The sequence below is a fragment of the Scatophagus argus genome, chromosome 23 (genome assembly GCF_020382885.2).
Source record: "Scatophagus argus isolate fScaArg1 chromosome 23, fScaArg1.pri, whole genome shotgun sequence".
Taxonomy (NCBI): Eukaryota; Metazoa; Chordata; class Actinopteri; family Scatophagidae; genus Scatophagus; species Scatophagus argus.
In genome coordinates this window covers 1129147-1155767 of record NC_058515.1, presented here as the reverse complement: position 1 = coordinate 1155767, position 26621 = coordinate 1129147, and the positions used below count along the sequence as shown (strand labels likewise).

At 41.4% G+C, this 26621-nt stretch overlaps 1 protein-coding gene across 3 annotated transcripts; it reads right to left on the bottom strand.

The window, feature by feature from the left end:
- Positions 1 to 26621, bottom strand: mta2 (metastasis associated 1 family, member 2). Of its 3 annotated transcripts, XM_046380516.1 has the most exons (19): positions 26481 to 26621; positions 26151 to 26320; positions 17034 to 17101; positions 15829 to 15922; positions 10770 to 10887; positions 9960 to 10023; positions 9674 to 9791; positions 9446 to 9548; positions 8000 to 8099; positions 6992 to 7180; positions 6760 to 6834; positions 6597 to 6655; positions 6413 to 6513; positions 5190 to 5329; positions 4813 to 5041; positions 4454 to 4543; positions 4242 to 4360; positions 3509 to 3651; positions 1 to 2760 (listed from the first exon to the last, which is right to left on the bottom strand). In XM_046380516.1, exons 2-19 carry the CDS (start codon positions 26176 to 26178, stop codon positions 2607 to 2609), a joined length of 1992 nt encoding a protein of 663 aa, XP_046236472.1. In that variant the 5' UTR covers positions 26179 to 26320; positions 26481 to 26621; the 3' UTR covers positions 1 to 2606. The 3 variants fall into 3 exon arrangements, with proteins under 3 accessions (XP_046236472.1, XP_046236470.1, XP_046236473.1); XM_046380514.1 differs by having other exon boundaries at positions 26151 to 26557; XM_046380517.1 differs by lacking the exons at positions 26151 to 26320; positions 26481 to 26621 and adding an exon at positions 17597 to 17838.

The following is a 26621-nucleotide window of genomic DNA, read 5'->3' as shown; positions in this document are numbered from 1 at the left end:
TGACCACAAAGAAAAAAAAAATCTTTATTTCTTTTCTTATCAAGATACATTAAAGGATACAGAGACATTGGAATAAAAAAACACTTGAGAAAAAAGTTTCAATTGTAGCATGTTTGTCTCTCCATCATACAAAAATCAGGACCCTGTCCCTTTTGAATGTCACCCCCCCCCATCGTTCAAATGAGCACCCCTCCCACCCTATGAAGGAGAGCAATGTTTCACATGTACAGCAGCCTATTAGAGCCATCTCCACAGTACTGGAGCTGAATTTCACACTTCCGATGTAAAAAAAGTTTAAAATATGCCAGTTTCCACCATTCTTTACACAGATTAGTATCTGCTACAAATTCAATACTTTTTTTTTTGTTTTTTTTTTGAGAAATATTACAAAGCCCACATTGGGACCAAACTTGCTTATAAGACCAGTGTAACCCATTAGTGCTGTGGGGATTCACAGGCATTATAATTATCCAATTAACAACTTGTTTTTTTAGTACTCACCCTTTCATAATGATACAAACAAGGGGAACTGAAATTAACAAAGCAAAAGCTGAGATAGCTGAAGGTTCCTTTCACATTGTCTTAATACCCAATCACAATCAAAAACATCATCAGACATTTACAGAAGAGGATTACGGCCAGATGGGGAAAAAGTTCTGAATGAAACGGATACCTGGAGAAAAAGTACAATTTTAATCCCAGATTCTTGTTTTTGCAATTCGTAACAATTTTAGAATTTTTGGCCCTAAATGTCTCCTGTACACTTACATATCGCTGCTTTATAACAGACTTTTAGCAACTGACACACAAAATTGCAATCAGTTTCATTCTAACAAACAGTACAATGTCAGAAACGCTGTGGCTTTAGTCCAAACATTATTTCAGGGTCGAAAGTGTCCACTCACTACAGATGTCAAGCTTTTTTTTAAAAAAACAGTTATTTTTAATTCACTTATTTATTAATTTTTTTTGCACATTATGGCTTAATTTTGGATTTTTTTTTTTTGCAGAATCAAACATACCTCAAAGCCAAATGTGTTCTCTCATCATGGCAATTCACAGTAATTTGTGTAACCTCCATGATAACCACAATCATCTGAATTTCCTTAAAGGTGACATATGACCAGTCCCACACAGAAAACCTACAGACTCCAATAATGATTTGAGTAGTGATCCTTTGATTCCACACGGCCTGTTCAAATTTCCTGAGGTGAGCTCAAGAGAACAGGAGCCGGGGAACTTCAAACCAGCTAAAGGTAGCTATAATAGCACAGCAGTCAAGTGACGGGACATGCAGCTTGACTGCAACTCCAACCCTTGTTTCTTCAAATCATTACTGTGATAGGAAGGTGGACACCGTATGGAGCACTAGTGAGCACAAAACAAATTTAAACAGTTATATCAGGATTAGTAAGTAGTAAGACAGGATTCCGGCTCTACAGTCCTGAATTCAAACGTGATAGTAAAAAGAGTGACTGGATATTTATCTACTGGTTGATCAAAAGAAACCAATTACTGTAATCATCAATCAAAGGTAACTGGCAGATTAATTTGGAATGGCAGTAATGGTTAGGTACAGCCCTGAGACTGATTTTACTAGGCGTCATTTTTGATTTTGTATGACTGATACAACCTTCCAACTGATCCACTCTACATTCTATACTCACTTTGTCTACAGTTTCGTTCTGACATTCACACCGCTCAATTTGATTTGTGCTCTCTCTCAACTGTGTTGACGCCCGAGGGGTTTGGAGGATGTTAAAAGGCGCAGATGAGGTGGACTGACGCCTGTTTATTAACCCCCCCCCCAGGCGACAGGCCTGAGTGACGATGGTAAAAATTGACATGTAAAATGGTGGCAGAGAGATAAACACTGTGCGTTTACACGGGTGGAGGGAAGCTCTGCCAACAACTTGACCGATGAACATGTGCACAATGAGCCAGTCAGACTGTTCCCTGCTGGAATGGACTGAAGGAGTGTAATCTTCACATCAAATTAGATCTTGGGCCTGTTACAGCTGTCCCACAAAGTCTCCCATTCCAACCTCCCCTTGCCTCCCCCCCCCTCCCATTCTCCTTACGTACTGCGAGTGTCACCCTTTAAACAATGCATATATTTACACAAAAATAGAGACATGGAGGGAAAACAAAGTGTGCTTTATCACCATTGTTTCAGGATGAGAAATAGTTGGATTTAAATTACATTTAAAAACAGGTGGCATTGAATAGGGGAGCAAAATAAATCAGGATCTGGAATAAAATACTAAGAAGCCCAAGGTGTTGTGTGAGTGTCAGTGTGTTGATCTGTGTGTTAAATATGATGGAAATGTACAGTCATCTGAGTGCCTGTGTGTGTGTGTGTGTGTGTGTGTGTGTGTGTGTGTGTGTGTGTGTGTGTGTGTGTGTGTGTGTGTGTGTGTTGGACACAACTTTTGGGAAGAAGTAACAGAGGACTAAAGCAAAATGACACTGAAAAGAGGGAAAATAAAAGACTACTGGTATGGCATACTGTGTCGCCTGCTAAGTGACGGCCTGAGCACAGACCCTCCCAAACTCCCGCCAGACCCTCATGTCCTGTTGAAAGACCCCCAAAGACTCCCTGTCCTTCAGTCCTCCAGAACAATGGGTTCGCTGGTGCTGGAGGGGAGCAGAGGCATGGCCAGGGAGCGGGGAGGCAGCGGCAGCTTGATCCGAACCAGGAGATGAGGCTTCCTCGCTGCTCTACGCATCTCGGACTGGGTCAAGTGTTTCCTCAGAGCCCTTGGAAGACAGCACCAGAACGTCATTTTAAAAAGACCTGCAAGTCCAGTACTTCACCTCATCCGCCGCGACATCTACAAGACTAAGCAATGATTCAATCAGCTCTCTGATTGAAACACCAGCACGTTTTGGACTTCATTTAGACTCATGAATACAGGACCTGTAACATGTAGTTGAGACATGTAGTCAAGACAACAGCATGAATATGACCAAATAAAAGAACTTTGTAAATGGTACTTGATCAGACTGCTGGGGTGAGACACAGTGGGGAGTGTCTCTTGTCTTGTGGTGTATACTCATCCAGATTTTCATTCTACTTTCAAACTGAATCAAGTTTATTGCCACCCGCACACACCTGTACACCGTAAAACGCATATGAAAGGACTTGTCTGCATTTATTCCATCCTGAGCAGGCACAGAGCAGACGATCTTTAGGGATCAACTCTGAGACAGCGTCATACAAACAAATACACATGAACAGAAGCTAACATACATGTTTTTGATGCTAAACACAGGCAACATGCAAACTGTGCACAGACGGGCTCTGCCAATCAAACCCAGGTGCTAACCACTGAGCACTATGTAAATAAACTGAACTGAATCGAATCGAATTGAATACATTACCACTGAGTTTGGCATCCATAATGATGAAAACACAATCAGCACACATGGACATGGGTCAAAAGTGACATGTGACATTATTAAGACAATAGGATTATAATGATAACACTAAGGCAGTTAATTGTACCTGGTGTCCTTTGTAGCCACAAACACCACAGGGTTGGGTGCCTCCCCCTGGCTGACCTTCTGTCGCTTGATGACCGACTGAGAGGTGGTCCTCATACCTGAAGTATACGGCCTCCCATTGGCTGGGTAGGGCACCCCTGTAGCCTGTGAATCAGTGAAAGACCAGGAGGGTGAACCAACAAACCAACCAAGTTGATTCACTTTAAAGACAAATACCAAGGCCTGTATCAAAATTGTAGATTGCAGCCTAAAGATTTCTGAACATTTGCTTTCAGCTGGTTTCTTTTAGTCTGAGGGGAGCAGAAAGTTTCACGTTAGGGACGTCACATGGCTTGTTTCAGCCACAGCAGATGAAGTTTCTTAGAAGTCCGGTTGAGGGATGACACAAATCGAATGTATGTCAGGAGGGGCGTCTGGTGGACTAGTGGTTACAATGCATACCATGTAGCCACACAACCTGGTTCGATACAGCAGGGGATTCTTTTTTTAATGTATGTCACACCCTTATTTCTAGTCTTGGATACACAGACAGACAAAAAACACATAATGTCTATGTGACCTACAGAGAGGAGGGTGTCAGGGGTATCAGCGGGTAACAGAGAGGCGGATGCACATACCTCCCAAATCACAACGTTAGGCCATAAACTGCACACCAAGCAAGATGACTGACTGATTCCAGAGAAAATAAACATGATGTGTGTGTGTGTGCAAGAGAGAGAGAGAGAGATACTGACGCTGTCAAAGCCTCTCTTTCCCAGCAGGCTTTGGGGCACACGAGGTTGGCTGGCCTGATTCCTGTTGATGGGTGTTGGAGGTCCCCGAGAGGCCTTCAGTTTCAGGGGAGCTGAAATGGCTGCAGAGGAAGGACAGATAAGGCACTTCCTGTAAAGCTGTTTAGGATTCAGAGACCTGCCGACTCAAGTAGGCTCACATGACACGTTCTTACCTAAATCCTTCACTATGGTGGCCAGTGACTGTCGAGGCACCAACTTGCTCTTTAGAGGAGTTTTTGTGGCTTTGGGAAGCCGGATCATACCTGGAGATACACACACGTCAAATCAAACTTTTGTCGATGCGCTTTAGATGAATCTGATTATTTCACCTGATAGTTTACGCAGTACATTTAAAGATGTGAAGAAATAATACTATATAAAACTTTATGTGATGCTAACTGAACATCCTAAACCTCAACTTCATAGTCACCTAGAAATAATGAATAATTTACAGTTTATCCTGTCTAACCTCATTATAACATGCATCATTCAAGAAACTCCAGTCAGAGAATCGTGATGTGCGTGCACATACACTCGGCCTTGACAGCATTGGCATTGATGGAGGCGTAGGGCCGTCGTGCAGCGCGGCGAGGCTGCAGGATGTCCTCACACACCCGTCGGGCGATGCGGGTCAGCTTGGTAGTCTGCAAGATAAACGTCTGGCGGTTCTTGGCCAGCAGTTTGGCTCGCCCCTCGTTGCGGGTGAATGGCGACATGCCCTGGACCTCCTGGCGTGTCATGTGACTGCGGGGGCCTGACTCCTGCACACAGAGGAAGAAGGAACACCATGAGAGATCGAATTCACCCTGAGACATATTGTATCTCCAGTCTTCCCGTTGCAAAAGTATTTTGTACTGACTGATATGAGCAACATTACTAAAGCTCATGAGGCCCAAGGACAAGACTTACAGAGCCAGCTCTAGCAGCGCCCTCTAGCTGTGTGGGGGTCTTCAGGCCTCCATACTTCTTCCAGTAGTTCCAGCAGGAGGCGCACAGTCTGCACTGCATGTTGGGAGGCCCCCAGGCATACCACTGAGGAGATTGGGCCGCTGGGTTGTTGGTGGGAGAACCAGTGTTAAGAAGCAGATTACACCAGACACCAAAGTCGGTTCAGTGCAAAAACTGGCTATTCCAGTTTTTCCACTGAAACTGAAATATTCTAAGTCGACACACACAGTTAAGAGGAAGTAATTATTAAACTGAACAATACACCTTTTAAACATCTGGAATTCAAAGCTTCATCTTTCTATAAGCCACACAGCAGATTTGTTCTTAAGTGGCTCAAACAGATGTTTTCAAAAGGTTTGTCAATTTCACAAATTTTCTCTCATTTAGAATCTTCTCAGACAGGTTCAGCGGAGGGAAAATACTTGTTTGACTTTGTCTGAATGAATTCAGTTTGTTTTGGGCGCCTGGGGGAGGCAGCCAACCCTAAGAGATGTGCTGGTAACGTAAAAAGAAATATCAGTAAAGTCCATCTGTTTGAAGTTTAAATATCTTGTCTTTGTATTGCACTGAATTGAATGCATTGTGTTTTAAATGTATGTTTTATACAGTGTCACAGTGAAACTGTACACAGAAACCTTCTGTTTTTTTAATAATTGGATGTAGTGCTCTCACAATTGATAAAAAGTCATTCTAATCCAGTTAAATCTGAGCCTTCTATTGCTTTTACTGCCATTGGTCTGTGTTCAGTTCCCTCACTTGATTCGACATCAGTGATGTAAATTAAACTTAAACCGCATTCAGACTGACACAGTGACATGAGCCATGGTCCATGTGTCTGGGTCAACGTGAATCAGCCGACTCTCCCAATCCTGATGCTACCGATCCGTGTCGAACTGCCATTTTTTTTATTCGAAATTAATTTAGTGACACTGGAGTTTAAGCATCATTGAACAGACTCACTGAAAACAAGAGAGCAAAAGCAAAACGAATGACGAAAGAGGGGAAAAGAAAGGAACAGAGAGGGAAAATATAAAGTATGTACGTGGAGGAGAGATTTGAACTTATGACAGATGTCTCAATAAGTTAGTTAGTAAGTAAGTTTTTTCTTCTCAAACTTCTTCTCCTGTCTGCAACTCACAGAAACATCCCTATGGAATCCTTCCTTCCTCAAAATGTGTACTTACTGTGGCAGCTCTCACAGCTCAGTCCCTTCTGAAAGCCTGCTGCCCCATTCATACCAGGCTTGCTGCCTGGAACCATGATCTGGTTGGGGTTGGGTTTGGTGCTGGCGGGGGGAGAAAAAAAGTGAGTTATTGTAACAGCAGCTGTACCTCAAAGAAGGCATGTTGTGCTGACAGTAATACTCACTAGGTGGGGATGTACACCTGCTTCAGCTTGCTGTCTGCCTCCGCTGCCTTTAGCCGTTTCTGACAAAGCAAACGGTCAATGGGAAATGAGTTTGTGAGGAAACATGCAGTTGAACCCAAATCAAACAGCGTTTTTGGTATTTGGGGTCTTATTGCAGAAATACCTGTTGGATGTAGCGGTCGGTGGTCTTCCACATGTAGTAGAACTGGACCACACTGGCTAGAGACTTCCAGGGCAGCTGAGGGAGAGGAAGAAAACACTACTGACCCAAAATGTCACATTTTTGCAATAAAGTTTAAACTCGTGTATCCACAATGAATACTTGAAATGTTATATCAGTGTCACCACTAATCAGGCATCCACCACAACAGGAAGAGATGAGAAGAAAAGCTCACAAAGTCCTGGCGGATATCGTTGAAATCTTTGCCGTATTTTTCCAGAGCCTCCTCAAACAGCATGGCCTCGGAGGCACTCCACTCCTCCATCTCGTCGCGGCAGAGCACCGGCCCCCCCTGAGGAACCAGGGTCGACATGGCTTTGGCCAGGTCATAGTTGTTCTTCTGCAATGTGTCCATAGCATGGAACTGAGAGCAGAGAGAAAATAGAGACAAGTGGTGGAACATGAAAGGCTGATCATCACAGACATCAGCCCTCTTATGTGGGTAATTCTACATAATATACATGCATTACCATTAGAAGTCTTTTATATTCTAAACACAGACTGCAGGGAAGGTATCAAGTAATTTGATTGGGCCTGAATCAAGTAAAACAAGCAGTGTTACTCTAATGTAGTACCACCAGTTAATTTGAGGTGAATTGATTAAACACAACTATGACAACAGAAAGTAGTGTGAAAAAATTATCACATTATACAATATGAACATCAAATGTGGCTAAATTTACTGCCCAGAAGTTACATTAAGTGACATACACATCACAGAAACAAAGTTATTTGTAAGCAATCATAAGGGACGTGCAGCCGACTTCACAAAAAGGCTAAGCTGGTTAAGAGCTTTGAAGAAATGTTTCAGTGTCTGCACAGAAAACAGCAGTTCAACAATCACAACCAGCTTATTAAAGCAAAAAAAAACTGCTACTACTTAAAGCCTCATTATGACATAGAGTGGATGAGAAAACATGGTGTGCCAAAAATGATGGATTTTTACTGATGAGCAGAATGACCAAACCAAGGTATGAGCTCTGGCTGAAAAAGGGTTTATACTGCAGGTGTATGGTATATAAAGCTTTAGACCAAAACAACTGATGATGTTTGGTGATGCAATAAATGATACAAGCTAACAAAAGAGCAAATCTGGGCAGAATTGTGACACATTTGGGCCTTATTGGTCATACTATACAGACAAACAAGGCAACAAACACACAAGGATAGTCAGTAGTCTCACCAGTGTGATGTCTCTGGATGCTGCAGCTGCACTCATATGGAGGCTGGGCTGGCGGATGGAGCTGCTACAGTCCAGTGCACGAGCAAACGTCCCCACAGCTCTGAAAGAATAAGACAAGATACTGATCACTCAACTGTTGTTTCCACATTTGCAAATGGGATATACTAGTACGGTAGTGGTATAGTAATATGGGTTTATGTGCTTAATGCTGAATGTTCATTCAATGACCACCAGATGGAGTGTTTGGCTCATGGACCAATTTATGGACAGTATAATGACTCCTTCCAACAGCGAACTCACTATAGTGTTGACTAAAAACACAGTACAAGACCACCAAACACTATTGTAATCTCATCATTCCATTGCTAAACTACAGTGCTGAGTTCATATTCTGAGGTATTTTTTTTAAATTGCCTGATTTCTGGCATTCCCACTTAATCAGCATCAGCCCACACCTGTGCTCAGGAGGCACAGTTGTCTGCAGGAGCCTGTTCAGGGTGACCACTATCAAACAATAAAAGCACTCCCCTCTTGTGTCAGTTTCGCCACTCTACTGGCAGACGTCAGTGGGTGCTGGGGAATAGTGGGACACGTGTCTCCCTCTGCATGTATGTGTGTTTCTCTGTGCTACAATACATCAAACTAACTAACTTGGCAACGCAGTGTATTCCCCACTTCTTTTTCTTATGTCTTTTTATTGATGGATTGCAAACTAACTTTAAAGATGCATATCACCACCCAATGTATGTGGAGAAGTCAACTGGTAGGCCAATAATATTGGCAGCCGTAAAGCCATAGATTGGCTTTATGGCCTGTAAAAGAAGGTGCCGACAAACATAAGCTTCAGGACAGTTTTGGGAAGACAGTGAAAGTTATTTTCCGAGTCTCTCTCTCTCTTATTTCTTGATTATCTGTGGATATTATTTAATTGATATATTTTTGAAATGTAAATTAAGTGCATTCAAGACAGAGTGCATGACTACTTAAGCAAACAGACAATGCAGACAATAATATTAAATGTTCATTCAAGGTCACCGTGTCTCCTTTCTTAGTGAATTTTATCTGATGCAAAAACAAGAATAAACAAACAAAGGTGATATATATCAGCCACCTTACTCTCTACATACATGGTCGACCACTAGTGTGTGATGTGTCTATGCCGTGGAAATAATCATCTCCAATACTGGATGGCATCAGTCACTGGCTTCAGTGTCATAATACTACAATTATTCAATCTTACTTCAAGCTGCTGCAAACCACAGATGTTGCACAAATCAACCATGGACAAATATATGTTCTCCCATGAGAGATTATCAAATTTATTGCCCAATTATGAACTTCTTCCAGAAACACTGAAATGCAGATGGAAGAGTCAGGAGTTGTCATGGCAACAGGATGTGGCGATGTGATGATGCAGGGGGGTGACAGATGGTATGGGAGCGTTACCTTGCCACGACCAGGAACTGGTCGATCTGAGGGTCTTTGAGCTGGTTGTTGGGGTCCCACACCTTGGTCTCCAGCTTCTCCTGGACCCGGGTGTCTGATTCACCTGAGACAAGGGGGAACTATTCACTCCTTCTGTTTTATTTCTATTTTTTTTTTTAAAAAGGTGGAAAAAGTTCTAGCAACAACTGATTAGAGGAAACATTTATAAGGCTTCTGTCCCTAACTCACCCTCAGCTAACTTGTCAGGGATCTCTGCCTGATACTTTGAGCCCACTCGGATCTCGCCCTGGTCCGCCAGCAGGGTCTTCTGGACTGGGTCGAACACCAATGAGTAGAAGAAACAGTCCTGGACAGAACACACAGCGAAAGATTACAGCCGCTTGCCAAACATACTTTGTTTCAACAACTCTTTTACAGAATATTTAATTTTGTAATGTGACAACTAAAAACAGAGGTTGAATGGTCACCAAAGCAACCTGCTGATGACAAATGAGCATGTGCGAGCGTGTCACACCTCTTTCTCCAGGTAGCCGGCCAAGACGTCTGTTTCATTGAGGAGAGTGACGTTACATTTCCCCCTGGGGAGACAGAGAGGAGCATGTCTCCGAGGTTAAAATAAAGCTTTCATACAAGGACATGCAATACTATAAGATCACGACCAATAAGAACCAAGACATTTTAGCTAACACAACAACTACGCTTAGTGAACACTAACAATATATTAACTGATAAAGTATAATGAAGTAAAATTGCCCCATACACATGTTAAAATGGGTGTCAAATCCAGTAGTGACTGTTTTGGAGCTGCTGTATTAAATTACTTTGTATCATCGTGTGTTCCTGTTATTTTGTTCCACCCATTGTAGAAACCGGTGAACACTGATGTTAAATTACAATACACAACACTCAGATTCATTCTATTTCAGTTAGACTTCAAAAGTTTGAAAAAGTATGTAAGAATACATGCTCAAATAATACCATATTTAGTATATATAGCTATAGATAATGTAATGTCGACACATTAAATGACAAATGCATGGAAAAACTAATCAAATGATCATGAATAATAAGCACATCTGTTGCTCATGCAGCTACTTTTGGTTTGTTAGCATCACATGAACAGTCATTCATCAAGAGGTGAACAGGATGGGCAACAACTCTTTCTAAAGAGGATATAAAATGGGATGGCCCGTGCACGGAGAGCGGAGAATGGCTAACAGCATGGACCATTTACCCAGCAGTGGAGTCCTAACTGTGTGTGGCAGGTGTGTGGATTCAAACTGAGCTGCAGCTCCATCAGTAGCTGCTGTTTGTAAAGCCGTACCGTATGTGAGTAGCAGGTAGGGATTCAAACTGTCGAGACAGGAAGAGTTCTCTGTGTTTGAGCTGGTGTTTCTGTTGTTCAGACAGTGTCGGCTGCTTCGACTCCTCCTCGAATTCTCCTACGACACAAACACATCAGTATCAACAGTTTTTCTACATCAATAAATGTCATACACTGTCAAAAACCCAAAGGAGGACATATTGAATTCAAATATTCAGTCGTGGGGCAGTCGTGGATCAGCGGTTAGGGTGTCGGACCCGTAACCGGTGGATCGCTGGCTCGATTCCCCGTCCCGGTGTCCATGGCTGAGGTACCCTTGAGCAAGGTACCTAACCCCCACTGCTCCCCGGGCGCTGCACGCGGTCGCCCACTGCCCCGGGTTTGCTGTGTGTGTGTGCACGTCACTTGGGTGGGTTAAATGCAGAGAACAAATTTCGTTGGAGTGAGTTCCCTCCAATGACAAAATATGTCACTTTAATCTTAATTTAATTTAAAATTAAAATCTTTAAATATGACCTGCTGGATTAGACAAAAACCTGATCTAGGTCAAACACATGAATAAAATGATTGCTTATTTTTATGGGGACAACAAAAAGTTGCAATTTGTGTACTGGCAGGAATTGAATGAAGGTATGACGCAAACCCATGCTTTGGTTAATACCCACAATTTTTACTGCTGGGTCCTGAGCAGCCTCTTAGGACACTTAGTAGTCATAAATGTGGAACCTGTCACTGCACTTTCTTTTATGTCCCTGTCTCACAGAGATGATGACTTGTCCACAGTCTTATAAATGATTGATGACCCCATGTCCTAACTTTTCTCTTCCAGTTCGCCTTGCCAGGTTCAATCACACCTGAAACAGACTTTGCTATTGGTAGGGGCATGTTGCTTCAGGTGCAGGTGAGATGTGATAAAATATATAATCCACAGATCCAGGTTGAGCAATAGATCAGTGAGTCTGATGGTTTGTCAAACTGCACTGCACCTCAGTTTAAAACCCTGACATCATCTACCCCATCAAATCTGAGTCAAATTTCAGTACCTCAGAGTGTATCTGGGTGGAAATCTTGCATTTACAGTTGTACACAAGTAAAATTATTTACCTGCAAATTTGTCATGAGTGAAATGGCGCCCTTCCCATGTCTGTCCAAACATGGCCTCAATCCTCAGGCTAATATGCTTATAGACATACTTTTAGACTATACTTTCATGTTATAGTATTTTACTGTCCTCTGACTTCATATCTTTCTTACTTTGCTGCTTTTACTGCTTTCGCTTCCTATTGCAACATGTAATAATTTATTAATCCTCTGTAAAGCACTTTACAGGACAGAGTTCAAACATTATCGAACAATCAAGTAGTCCTGAATGCTCATTGGTGTGGACTTCTAGAATCAAAACTTCTTCATGATATGTATGAATTTAAAACATACCAGATTCTTGCCATCTACTACAAAGTCCACAGACAGTTATTACATGGATTTACTATAAAACTGTGCAACTGTTTCACAACACCACACCCATGTGACACCCATATTTCCCAGCCAGTAAGAGACATGAAAAAAATTAAGCCATAGGCAGCTGTGAGAGCGTGTGTGTGTGTGTGTGTGTGTTTTTGGCCACTAGATTGCGCATTCCTAATTTCAGGCGGGTGAGTAATTTGTTGCAAGCTGGAGGGGAGGGACTATATCGCTCCATCTGCGTGGACTCCGCCCCTGCACTCAGCCACAGGAAACCCTGTCAGTGAGGGCAAGGGAGTGAGAGAGAGAGAGAGAGAGAGCGAGAGAGAGAGAGACACTGCCAGAGACAGCAAGTGAGAGGGACGGTACCTTAAGCTACACCCCTTTTCTGTTAACCTCTCAACCCCCTACCCTCCTCCTCCTCCCCCTGTCCGGCTAGTCCCTGCCAGACAAAGTAGGAAACCCTGTGTAACAAACCTGAGGCGCCCATCCCCCCCCCCAACACGTATCCCCCAACTCCCTACACACACACACACACACACACACACGCACACGCACGCACGCACACACACAAAGAGAAGAAACCACATAGACACAGAAGAAGCGACAGACACTTCAAGCACACACAGCACAACAGCAATACACTCCTTCAGACAAACACACATACACATTTCTTTCGCTCTGACAAAGACACAAGGCAAGTCAGAATTAACCCGTTGTGTGCTGTGGCCCTCAGGGACAGATCAAGGGCCTTTTGTTCTCCACAAAGAAATGATGTGTGTATGTGTGTCCAATGAGGAGGAAGAGGAGGGGAACAGAGATGGAAAAAAGTGAGGCGGATAAAGTGAGGTTCAGTACAAATGATCAGCAGCAGTGAGAAGGCGCCGGTTCACTTCTTCATCACTGTTACAGGATCTCAACGGGCGAAATGAAGCCAGACTGAACAGCCACAGGCTCTTTTCGACTCAGGCGAACACATCACTTTGTGTCTATGACACAGCTGGGTGGACTTTAAATGTATATTCATAAAAATGAGCTTTACCAAAGAACACCCAGCAGTCATGGTTGTTGTTGATTATTGTGCGAACCATATTTTAGCTGCACAGTTCAGTTTGACAACCTAAACAGGATAAAAAATTTTGCTGTGTTCGTTGATGTAGTAGAAGTGTGAATGTAGAGGGCTCCTGGAAGCCACAGAATGATGTCATCTGACAAGGTGCTAAGAGTGTCAATGTGTGCAAGCACCTATTCCAAGTAAATCACTTTGTTTCACAAATGGCATATTTCTACAGTAAACATCACAACTGTTACATTTAAAAAAAATAAATTGATAGGGGAAAAAAAGGCCTCTGGTTGGTACTGAAACTTGGCCACATGCTCATCCAAGTGAGCTACCTAGGCAGATTTTTTTTAAAATGTTTTTCAATTACATTGCATACTGTGCAGTGACAATAAAGACTATCTTATCTAATCTTATGTTGTGCATGGTGAGTCAATGAAAGCACTTGGCTTTACATCATCGGCTCCATTAAACAGCTATAATTTTGGCTGGTAATTTATTGGTCTGATCAACATTGTGCATCTGTGCTACAAAACGATTAAGTGTGTATGGTGATAGGACTGTCTATGATAACCAAAGCATCATTATTATAACCACCTGAATGGTGCTGAAATGGTAAGATGAGGGCATTTGCTACTGTTGGAGTTTCATGTTTTGCATGAAGAAAAACTACATTGATAACAGCACCATAAATATGTAGGTTAAATTAATTTTATGCTGCTGTTAAGCCATCTCACTCTATCACCTATAAAATCTTATTAGGCAAAGCCTTTTTTGTAAGGTGGACGGAAAAAAAATCTTGAAAATATCATGTCAAGGCTAGCAGACTCACTGACAACACATGGTAAGATCATAAGCATTGCATTGAGACAAATCTCATACTTCAGTCCAGTCCAGTAAACGCTCAGCATGTGTGTGTGGTGCTGAGTACAATGGAAAAAAAAAAGCAGCCTCAATGCATCAATTCTGAAGTGTAATTTGTGTGTGCGTGTGTGCGTGCGCAAGTGTAGATGTCTTTGTCTGGAGCACTGCGGCCCAGGAGGAGGGAGGGGGAGCTGGTGCTGGTGTCAGGGTGGGGTAATGACTGAATGTGATCAGGCTTCAGTAGTCTGCATGCCATTAGCACCATCCCACTACCTCCACCCTCCCACCTCCTTGGCTCTCTGATCACACACACACACACAAGACAGAGACTGGGCTCATCGACTAAATCAGAGTTTGGGGGGGCAGTCACCACATACCGAGACAATACCAGTGGGGAAAAAATCTATTAGACATGATCAATATTATTATTACTGTTATAATCATTATTAGAAATGGCTCATCCCACAATCTTAAAATGAGCTGAGAAGAATATGTGAAATGGTGATTAACTGTATGTGACACATTCAAATAACAGCTGTAGACTACTGACTTTACACCCCACAAGCTTCTTAATCCAAATACTGTTGGTCCTGGTTCAACACTGATCATGACTGATACAACTCAAGCAAAGGTTAAACCGGGAGAACAAGACTCCTGGAACTGACACGATGTGATCATGGATGTGTTTTGTGTTGCTGCTGAAACCACAGAAACAATCACTACACTTACGGTTGTACAGTGGTGTTACAGAGTGAAGGGTCTTCACAAATGATCTTTGGCCGAGTTCAGGTACCAGAGCGCACACAGCCAAGATTCACTTTATTCTGTCATCACTTTATTCACCAGTGAAAAGATAACAGGAAGTGGTGATTCAAGAGTATTTAGCCTTGGAGTTTAGTGAATCAATATATTTTGCCAACCTCTGTGTCAAAACTCACAATTCAACGCTGCTACCAGGCTAACTTCCACATTTAAAATTCCCGCATGTTGAAACCATCTTCTCTGTGACTTTGTTCCAGCAGTACACCAACAGTGAACAAGACCAGCTTGAAGGAACTCGGCCAACGTGAGGCGCCGTGGGAACATTTAAGTCAACTAATCCTTTGATGATTAAAATGTGCATGAGTTTTTGTCAACTAAAAATGGAATGAAAAATCAGCAAGTCTGAGTTAATTTGACTTAAACCAACATGAACTTTTGATCACAGGACCAAGACTAAATGTAAAAATGGAGTTAAAATAACATGAAGCCACTTAAGCTTGGTAGCGACAAAGCCTGATCAATGTCAGTGTAAAAACGGTGAGACGGCATAATGCAACACATGTTGTTGTCCCTCTTTTCATGCTGGAGTGTTGGCATGTTATCTAAAAATCCCATATCGGGACAGCATAATGCCAAGTGTTGATTTGTTCAGGCTAACAACGCAGAGCCGGTATAGTGACGGTTCTTCTTTACAGCCATATTGTGGGTTCTCTGTGTAAAAACAGTTCTGACAAAAGTGCTGGTCTTTCTTTATGCCTGGAAGTAGGCCATGGGTACAATTTACAACATAAATGCTGAGGAGGTGCTTTGAGGCTTTTATGTGAGATGCAATGAGAACGGGTTCATTAGAGCCAACGAGTCACATCACACCTGCTCTCACACTGCAGAGAACAAGAGATGCTTGCTACTCACTGGCATTACTGTCAGCCAGGGTGTTGAGGTTGCCCGAGATGTCTCGCCTTCTGAAGAGACACACCACCTTCGCCTCCACATTCCCATTGGCTGTCTGTAAGTGGAGAGTCAGAGGTCACGCATTAGCACCACAATAAAGCATTGGTTTAACCATCACTGTTATAACCCACCAAAATCTTGTGGCAACCATTAATTTTTCAGCGGTTTTCTGATTTTTATTTGAGTAAGCCGAAGGTTTTGCCTTACATCTATAACAATCAGTCACTTATCAAAACCAGCAATTCCTGCAGATAGCAAAGTCTGTTTTCTCATCTGCCCCATGCAAAGCTGCCATCAAGTTTGTTGCCCTTTAACGATAATTGTGCTTTGTCACATCTACTATTTTGCGTGATGTATCCCCCCTCCATTCTCTTCTCTGAAGGTTAGTGTTCTCAAGCCATTTCCACCTACTGATGAAGTTCCTTTTTTACCCATTTTCTCCATAGTTAATATCATAATATTGCAGATTTTAAAGTATTAAGAAGTATATTCGCATTACCAAGAAGGATAAGATACGTTGCCACCTAATAGTAGTACTTCAGGTTTGCTGATGATGAGGGGTTCATTCTCTATGGACTGACAATAATCGTAAGAGGAGACAGAACAGCAAAGGCACATGTGCGCACGCGTGTGTGTGCTGTTGCTGATAGCTCACACGCACACAGTTTGCTTCCACATTCCAGCCTGTAGTTGGAGAGCTGGCTGCTCACTCTCTTACTATCCATTCATTACGCTCAGCAGCCATTAGCACTCAGGACGATGCAGTCCTCCTAGTGCTCAACACAAGCCCTTCAATGTAAGAGTGTTACATAAATGAGCTTAATCCCTTGACTGGGAAACAAGCCTGTGTCATATGCTGCTGCTGTTATATAAGTGGCTCCTATACCAATGTCCTGTCATTACAGCACACAGCTAACAAGCTGTGTCCAGGAAAGACAAAGAAATGGTGCATGTATTAGTGTGTGTACAGTGTCTTAACCGGAACCTAATATACAATTTTAACACACCAGCAATTCAGAATTATGTTTTTAGGATATACAGCATGAGCTGAGAAAACACAGGCTGGTTAGGGTATACAATAGAATAGCATAACACAACCAGATATTACAGGAACACCTTTTTAATGGAATCATAGGAGACTTAAGGAAGAAAGAGAGACAACCAACCTTGTTGAGCTCTTCTATTCTGCGGATCAGGTAAGGGTTGCTGGAGGAGTTCTCAAAGTACACATAATCTGGGGGAGAAAAAATAACCAGGAAGAAAAGGTGAGGTTGATGTCCTGTGCACAGAGAACTACACGTCAATGGGAAAACCACAGCTCATAAGATACATACTAAATACAGTAAATATACCCATTTCACACTGGACAAAAAAACCCACAAACATCTGGCTTGTGCACCCACTTCAGGCATGGTGCGCTGTGCAGTTTTAGCTTGTGGCTACAGTGAATATATTGACTTAATCCACAACCGTGTTTTGTGGACAAAGAAACTTCATCTGACTTTTCTGCCAGCATGAGGTGAGTAGATGATGTCTGAGGAAAAAAAAGTCAAACAAACTTGTCTACTGCCAGAGGGAAAGGAGCCAACAGTCTATCATTTAGCAGGATTAGCATTTACCCATTTTTACAAAATGCATATTCATTTTGGTGTAAAATGATTTAACAATATATTTTACAGCAGCCCAAAATTGATGCCAAGTTTAGTCTAACTGATGGACAGGAACTCACTCATTAGTTGTATGCCTGTCCAGACAACACTGAGAAGCTTTTAGGAGTGCCAGACCCTTCCAGTTCAGGATGGACTATTGGAATGTGAGCTTCAGGAAAGCTCTCTAACCAGCCTGCACAACCAACTGATCTGATGTGGAAGCCAGTGCGAGAATGTTAGAATTACTGCAGACTGTCGCCCAAAGAACGTACAGAGCTTTCCATAAATGACAACACAGTGGTTCATGGAAGGCTCAACTCTCCACGAACGAGTGCTCATTAAACATTAAGCTAGGTACTGAAAACTTCAGCATCTTTGTTCAGTTAATTAACTAGTTGGATAAGTTCTTGTTGGAGATGTTTTTGTTTTGTTTTTCACCGTCTTAGATGACGTTGGCAAGTGTTTTTACTAGTATTAGGCAGCACTCTGCATATGAAATCCCTAACCAATAGCAATGCTCCTCCTTTGATCAAACCATAATGAAAATGTCAATGGTGCGTCTGTGCATGTGTTTAATAACTGGATACATTTGGAAACTGTTTCTGCTTTTAGGTTTTAGATCTGCTGTTGCTGTTTTTTCTGTGCATAGGAAACAATAATACAAATTGTGTTTTACCGTATTTATTTACTTTGGGAAAGTTTATTTTAAAAAACTCTGAAAGGACTTAATTCATGTCAGTTTGATTCACATAGTGCCATATCATAAAAGTTATCTCAGGACACATTCCAAACAGACCAGGTCTTCACCGTGTTCTTTATTTTGACTAAATAAACAATAACAGTCAAAGCGAATGCTTAGTAGACATTTTTCTTATCTAAACATTTGATTTCAGTCTAAACATTTGAGCTCACCTTACTTAAGGTGGTAAACAATATAAGATCAAATATTGACAACAACAAGTTTTCAGTTCTAGTGCTTCTTCTCCTGCTTTTGCTATCACCAGAATCTTTTCAATAGATTAGGTGAGCAGTTGGCCTATCAATAAAGTTCATCTTATCTTATCTATCTGCACTGTTTTAAGTGGTTCACTTCATATCTTTGTGGAAGAAAACTTTTTTTCATGAATAGATCACAACTCTCTCTGAACTGTGCACCACAAGGTTGCCTATGTGGTATCACAAGGATAACTTTTAGAATCGTTATTGTTCAGTTTGCATTTGCTACCACTAGGCAGTGTCATCAGGAGGCTATGCAGATGAAACTAAGCTCTACGTAGCCGTGTGTCCCAATGACAAGGCTGACTGACTTGTTAACAGTATTTTAGATATAAAAACCTGAAAGCCACAAAACTTTCTGCAGTTCAACCACGATAAAGACAAAGTGCTGATCAGAGGTTCATAAGCTCAGAGGGAGAAACTGGCCTACGAAATAAATGCACTCTGACTCAACTCAAATGAAGAAGAAAGAAATCTTGGAGTTATCTTTGACTCTGACTTTAATTTCAAAGTTCATGTATGGTATGTTACAAAAATAGCATGTCACTATTTGAAGAACATGTCCAAAGTGAGGCCTTTTCTCTCTCTGAGCAACACAGAGAGACAAAGTAGGCGAATAGTTTTCACTGTTGCGATTACTATTTATTTACCATTTTATTTATTACTTCTATTTTTATAATAACAGTATCTATACATTACATATATTTATATTATCTAGTTTCTACTATTGTTATTATCTTAACCGTCCATTTTTTTATTTTGGGTTTTAGCCTCTTAATGGTGCGCATTAGTCATACCACTCCTCCTTTTCTCTCTCAGAGTAACATACATGACACATGGATCTACTGCATGAAAGTGAAAAATGGAGAGGTGGCAGAGGGCTGAGCCATCTGTTGCAGAAGTGTGTGTGTGTGTGTGTGTGTTGGGGAGGGCTTAGCACTTAGTGCTATCTTTAATCAAAAATGTGCCCACAGACAGCAGTCAATTTCTGCATTTTTTGTGACAGTGGGTCAGTTTAAAATACTGAAGGGAATAATGCCAGAGTGAGCTGTTAGATGAGGAGCTGCAGGTGACAGGCTGCACACCTCAAAAGTCTCAGAAAGATAACAAATTTTTCTTTTTTTTTTAAATTTCTTTTTCTTTTCCTGTACCCTGCTGTTCAGACTCATGCCGTGTGCAGCATAAACTCACATCAGGTTTATGGAAAAAGGCCAATTAATGCTCGACTTCTTTATTAAAAGGACAAGAGTTTGTTTTTTGAATTCTGTGACTTCTAGTGTTAAACCACATTTGCTGTTCATTATCAGTAACAAAGGTGTCACCATATCAACCAGAGAGATTACAACTGTCAATAATGAGTCATAATAATGAGTTCTGAGCTCAAGCCTTCTTGAACTGTATTTGCCAATCAATACATTAAAATGATTTTGCTTGAGATTTTGCTCTGCCATCTTGTACTCAACACAGAGCCTAAATATCTCTAAGCCATATACCAAAAGAAAGTTATAAGTGACACAAAAAGGTAATTTGCGACTGTATTACTGGCTCTGGTTGTAGCTGTAGTGTAAACAAGATGCAGTTTGCGATGTAGAAAAGCTCAGGAGACTTCTCCAAGTCACTTCAAAAGGTCAAGAGGCCAATAGGCTAGCCAAGAGCACAAAAATGGTCAGATGAGAAAGCAGTCTGCAGTGCAGTCAACATTCAGTCCACACATGCAGCACATGCCCACACATCACAGCTCCAAAAACTGGCCTCAATTTAAAAAGAAACTGATCAAAAACATGCCTTCAATTTGTAATGGAGAGATAAAAAAAGACACTGAACTGGAAGGTCTTAAAGGCTGGAGGCTGACAGGTATAGTAACAAGGTAAATCCTGTTATAAAGAAATGCTGTAACTTCACTAATCTATGGAGGCACTTTTCGTTCTCAACGCAGTAAGAAAATGTGAAAAGGATGTTATCTGGACGGCAGCATGTCACACCAAAACCTGTATTTACCTTTCAGCATTAAAACTATTTTATCTTAAAATAGCAGCTTCAAAATCATTTTGATGGAACACTTATTTGTGACAGGCTGAATGCTGTTTCAGCCACTCCACCCCAGAGGGCAAAATCTCACTGATTTTGGTGAACTGGGTCATATTTTATAGAGCAAATGTTTTCTGGCTTCCCCTCTGATGTCTTCTGGCTGCTCAACTTCTGCTTAGCTCTATTAGCCATGCAGCAAGCTGACTCTGTTTGTAGGACAGTGTTTACATCGCTCTCACAGGGGTTTTTAAAACCAGGAGTGGGAGGGTTTCATGTTTGGGATGGAGGGGGATAGAGGGGGAAAAAAAGCTGGTGGGGAATGGTGCTGGAAATGGCACCAGAACCACAGCTGATTGAGTGGGCAACAAAAGCGGGATCAGCAGCCTCTATGAACATCATGATAGAAGTGAGAAGACCAAAGAGGATGTTGATGGAGGAGGCTGAGAAGAGGAAAAAAAAATGTGTGAGCAAAAAATGAGGCCAGACAAGAGTCAATGTCAGACTGGCTTTTTTTTTTCTGTTAGCAAGAGCTTTGCAAAATAAAAGGCTGCAAGACAAATACTGAGCAGGACTGGTTGCTCTTGGGCTAATAAGTATAATTGGCTGGCTTACTAAGTTATGCCTTGTGTTGCTGTACTTGCTTGATGTTTAGCTGTGTTGGCTCAGCATGCATGGGTGCAAAGGTCAAACTGAGGATTGTAAAAATCATTATTAGATCACTAAACTGAAAAATTGGATTTAACTGAAATCTTTTTCATTTACCCAGCGTTCTACAAGATCCAAAATGCCTGTTTACAAATACAACTCCCTTCAAACAGCTTCGAATTGTAAGGTAATACTGTAACGTAACACTGCAACGTGGCTTAGTTGCAGCTGTAATTTATCCAGTTGTTTGTTTGGTTTTTTTTTTTCATTTATGCAAAACAGTCTGTTAAATTAATTCTTAATTCAAAAGGGTTTATTTTGCAAGAGGTGTGTAATTACTGTATTATTTAGATTTTATAACTGTGAATATGGGTTCAATTCCAGCTACTGACAGCTTTAACAGACCATATTGATCAAACCTGCCAGTCATTCATCATTCATCACAGCACTACCAGACACATAGGGCTTCCTTGTACTGTTTGATGCAATTCTACACAGACGCGTGGCTTCACGTCAAGCTCCATCTGGTCCTCCCACAAGCAGGCAAGGACAGAGAGCCTCAGGAGGATATCAGGACTTTCTGATGCATCGCCACAAGCAGAAATGGAGAGGGAAGAATTCAGACAAGGAAAGGATTTCTTGCTCTAGTTAGCACAGTGATGAGGAGTCGGGCTCCAACCAGAGAAGCATCACCTCCCTGTTCACAGCGAAGGAACACAACAGCACCACATTACATAACAATGGCTGAAGCACCAAAAGGGGCTCTGCACTCTCACGAGCCTGACATGACTAATTCTAGCTCTAGAGACAAAGTGATGGTAGAAGGAGGGATTTATTCTTTTATTCGAGCTTTCCATTTCTTCCGCTTGCCCAGTGGGTCAAAATGGTCTAGTTACATCATCACTGAGGCCAGGTCTATCTCAACGAAATAGATGCTCAAGGATCAATGATCCCTGGGAAAAAAAATAAAGCCAGAGGACTTCACAGGGTTCACAGTAGGGGTGGGAAATCTAATAATATTAGATCATGATCAATCAAGAATATTTTAACATAAACAAACCAATACAGAGATGGAGCCAACTAGATGGCTATACTTAGGCTTGTCATGATAACTACTACTACAGAAATAACTGGTAAGAAATATTTCTGTGATTTTAATTACCATTTCATACCACTGATATAATGATAATATAAATAAAATAATACAAGTATGAATAATAACAATAATAATAATAAAACCCAAACATAATAAAAAAAAAAACTTGGAATACATACTGTAAATAATGCAAGAATTATAGCTAAAACATGGCATATGAGAAGCTTGCGCCAAAAAAAAGATCTAATTTTAATACAATTTCGTGTTTTAATGATGCAAATGGAGAAATTCATAGGCTCTTTCAAGTCTGGCTATAGTCTACAGGACATTTCAAAATGTGAATATTTTTTGGTCAGGTTACACCATCTACCATTCTAGGGGGCAAAAACACACACCACATAATCATGCTGGCTGTGAAAAGCTATATGTTAATGTATATGCAAGTATCAGCAGGTAAAAGAAAAAGATGGTGTCTGCTGAGGTGTTGCTGTGGAAGCTGGGAGTGTTTGTTGTGGACATATGCAGCCGGAGTGGCGCAGTGTGCCGGGTGCTTGAGGGTGAATGAAGAGGAGGAAGCCCTTTGACTAATCTCTGGGGAAGATAATGATCTCACACGCAAGCTGAACACTGTGTACTTCTGGAGGACTGGTAATATAGGCACTCACTCATACAGAACCGCCTGCACCAGTCTTCTGCAACAACAGAAATCCTTATTGAACACAACCTTGTTACCAAGTGGGCTGCTTAAAAATCAATTTCTAGGTCATGACATAATCACATGCTTGTTGCTAACTTCAATATAATATGACTTAGTATTACAATGTAACATTTTATTTGCCACATCACACTGAATTCCTGCTGCGGAAATTCTACTGCATACACACGATCCAGCAAGCTGGCATAAAGTACTACTTTGCCCGAGATACCCAGCAGCTTTATGGAGCCCCAAGGATGTCTGTTGACTGTACATGAGACAGACATATCAGAAGACCATTATGGTCTGAGGCACAGCTCTGAGCAGCAAGCTTTTGTGTCTGTCCATTTTTACACATCTAATGCACAGAGATTATTTCAGTGTGAAGCCATGTCACATAAACCTAACCAAAATATAGTTGAAACTAAGGTAGTATCCAAACAACATACCCAAATCCTGGAAAATTCTTTGTTAGAAACAATTGAAACGCATCAATGTGAAATGCTGTCAGCCTTAATCTTAATATATATTGAATTATATGGTTGCCTTTATACAAGTTTCACATTTCAGCATGCTCAGCTGACCTGCTGTACAATGACTACAAGACTGCAGGTCAAACAAGCAACTGATTGAGGGATGCAACAAAAAATTACTTTCATAATTGTTACTTTTTCAATGGTTTGATCGATAAAGCATTGAATAAGTGAAAAAATGTCTAAAATGCCAACAGTTCAGTTTGCCCAATGATACTGAATTTCATGTAATGTGAGACATAAAAACAACCCATTATTACATTTGAGTGACTGGAAACATCAAATGTTTAAAAATTCTTTATACTGGTCATCAAAGGTTTTAATTTTTTTTAATTGATCAATCACTTAATTGTTGCTCTAATCAATTGAAAGCAGGCCAACTGACTGCAATCACTATTTTGCTATGTTCCAATACAGCATTTTATGCTGCTGATGTACCAAAACATGACAGTTTGCATGAGATGATTTTTTTTTCTTCATTGACTCATCACCACTATGTACACAAGTGTGTTGAGATCACTTTATTTGTAAAAAAACAAAAACAAAAAAAAGCTTAGAATTAGTTCCAAACTTAATAGGTCTTTCTGGGACACTTGTAAATGATTTAAAAAACGATTCGGTTAAGAACTCTCAAGAAAAGTACCACGATTTTTAGCTTCCACTACATATCTAACACAGCTACACAGAAACCCCTACACAAATATTCTTTATGCTTCTTCTGCATCTTCCGTAGTTACAACTGGGTGGGCCGCAGAGTAAACCACCCACACTGAAGGACGCCAACTAGTGTGGCAGCAACACTCACACGGGTTCATGACATCAGAGAGAAGAATGCAAATGACACATATTACAGAAAGAAAAACCACAACAGCAGGGGAGAAAATTACGAGAATAGGGAACTATACAACCCTTAACATTTAATAAAGGTACGCTACAAAAGAAGTCAGTAAGCCATACATTATACATACCTTGCATCCTGAATAGAAAAACTGGAAGAGACTCTGAGCAATTGTGTTTACAATAAATATTTGACACTTCACAGAAAGCCCAATATCAACCTGATATACCAGTCTGCCGCTAACACAGACAAGCGGTGCTGTTGCTATCTACTGTCAAACTGACTGTTGCAGACTCATCAAGTTGTCATACAGTCCAGTGTACAAAGTGAAACATGATGCACGATGAAAAAAAAATGCAAACTTAAATTATGAAACTGGTTTATACTGCAGAACGTTATTATAACATTCGATCAAAGTGTCCACATTGAGCACAGAATTGTGTAACATATACAGAGCAGTGTTTAACCAGCATGACGCAAATAGTCTTCTAGAAACCTTTCACACTGACAATTTTGCCATTTCTGCCGCCACAAAACCATGTTCGAAATAGGTACACCAAGTGCCAATTCTGTCATTAATACTCAGAGACAATAAACATCAGTCACAAGCACTGACAAGACGAGGGCACAGATCACAGTAAAGTACCGGTACAGTCTCGTCCAAATCGAAGTATAAGTGAAAGTGGGAAATAGAGGTTAGGCAGTATTAGCTGGCCGTCTAAACCGGCGGTTTCATTTCTCTTCACAATAATGGTGTCGCCTGGAAAGCCGGTGGCAAAGTAGCCCCACATAATGAAATGAATGCATGTATGAATGACTGCCTCACTGATTGTCACACTAGAACCAAGTTAGTGTTAGCTAACATAACTTAGTCCAGCTTTTTCATAAATTAAACGTTGATTATGCGTTTCCCCTGACGGTGTTTTTAAGTAATAACGAATTTTACAACACGAAAGGTATAAGACGAGGTAGTCACTCTTAGTAAAACGCTCTCCCATTATTTCAAGAAGTAATTTCACCGACATGTACCGAGTGGGAGCGCTAAGCTAACCAAACTTAGCAACTAAAGTTAGCTAACACGGCTAACGCTATCCTTTGCATATAAAGTGATATGGCGGAGGCGATAATGAATTTAACCCACCACACCGTCAAAGCTAACCGACCAGCTTTTGCAAGCTACCAGAGACGTCGCTAGGATTAGTTGGAGGCTGACCACTCAGCAACTAGCATCTACTGCTAACCAACATTGTGTTCACTTTCAGGACGTTACCATATGTACAGATTCCACGTCATAAAATGTGACAAATTATGGCTGTTTCGCTTATTTGCAACTGCAAATACAATTCGATAAACTCTAGAATCTACAAAACTGCCGGTGTAAGCTGTTCGGCAGACGCCCGCGGTGACGAAACGTTTAGTTAACCTATTTGGTGGATGAAACCAGTCGGGATATCAAGCCAGTCTGTTGGAAAAGTTATTATTTTCCATATATTAACACTGCATGGTGTACTATATCCACCAAGGAATGTGACCGGCTAACGTTAATTACATCAGAGTAGAAACCAAGTCATAATATTTGAATTATTTACATTTGCCCATTGGCTAAGTCACATTACATTGCTGGCTGTTTTAATGCATTTGACGTTCATCCATGCAAGAGTGGACGCACGTACGGACGCTAGGAAAGTGCTAGCATTTGTTAGCGGCTAACCGAACAGACAGCTAGCGGCTAGCTAGCCACCTTGCTGTCGAAACGAACAATCACGTTGTAGGGGGTGTCTTAAAAATGTAAAACATTTCTTACCTCCCACCCGGTACATATTGGCCGCCATTCTCTCGTAACCTTTAGCAAAATCAGTCCCAGGGTATTCCCCGCTTGGGTAGAAAAGGTCGATCGGGATCTATTTTATTCCTTCATTTATTGTAGACACCCCTGCCGTGAAACAAAGCCGGCTCCGGGCACTACGAGCTGCGCTGTGGCGGGTAAAAAGTTGAAAGTTTCCGTTAGTAATGTTCAGGAGGGTATCCCCCAAAAATTCAAGTCTTTGTTTTCGGTCCCTCAAACGACCTTCCTCTCCTCTTCCTCTCTCTCTCACTCACTCATTCACTCATACACAGCTAGCCTGTCTCTTACTCCACTCTTCCTCCCATCCTCCGCTCCCAGCTTCATCCTCCTCTTCTTCACCTCCGCTCAGTTCAACACAAACGCTCGCACACAGAAAACACACACTGACTGGCCCCCCTCGTTCGTGGGCAAATCGTCATCTTCGGAGAT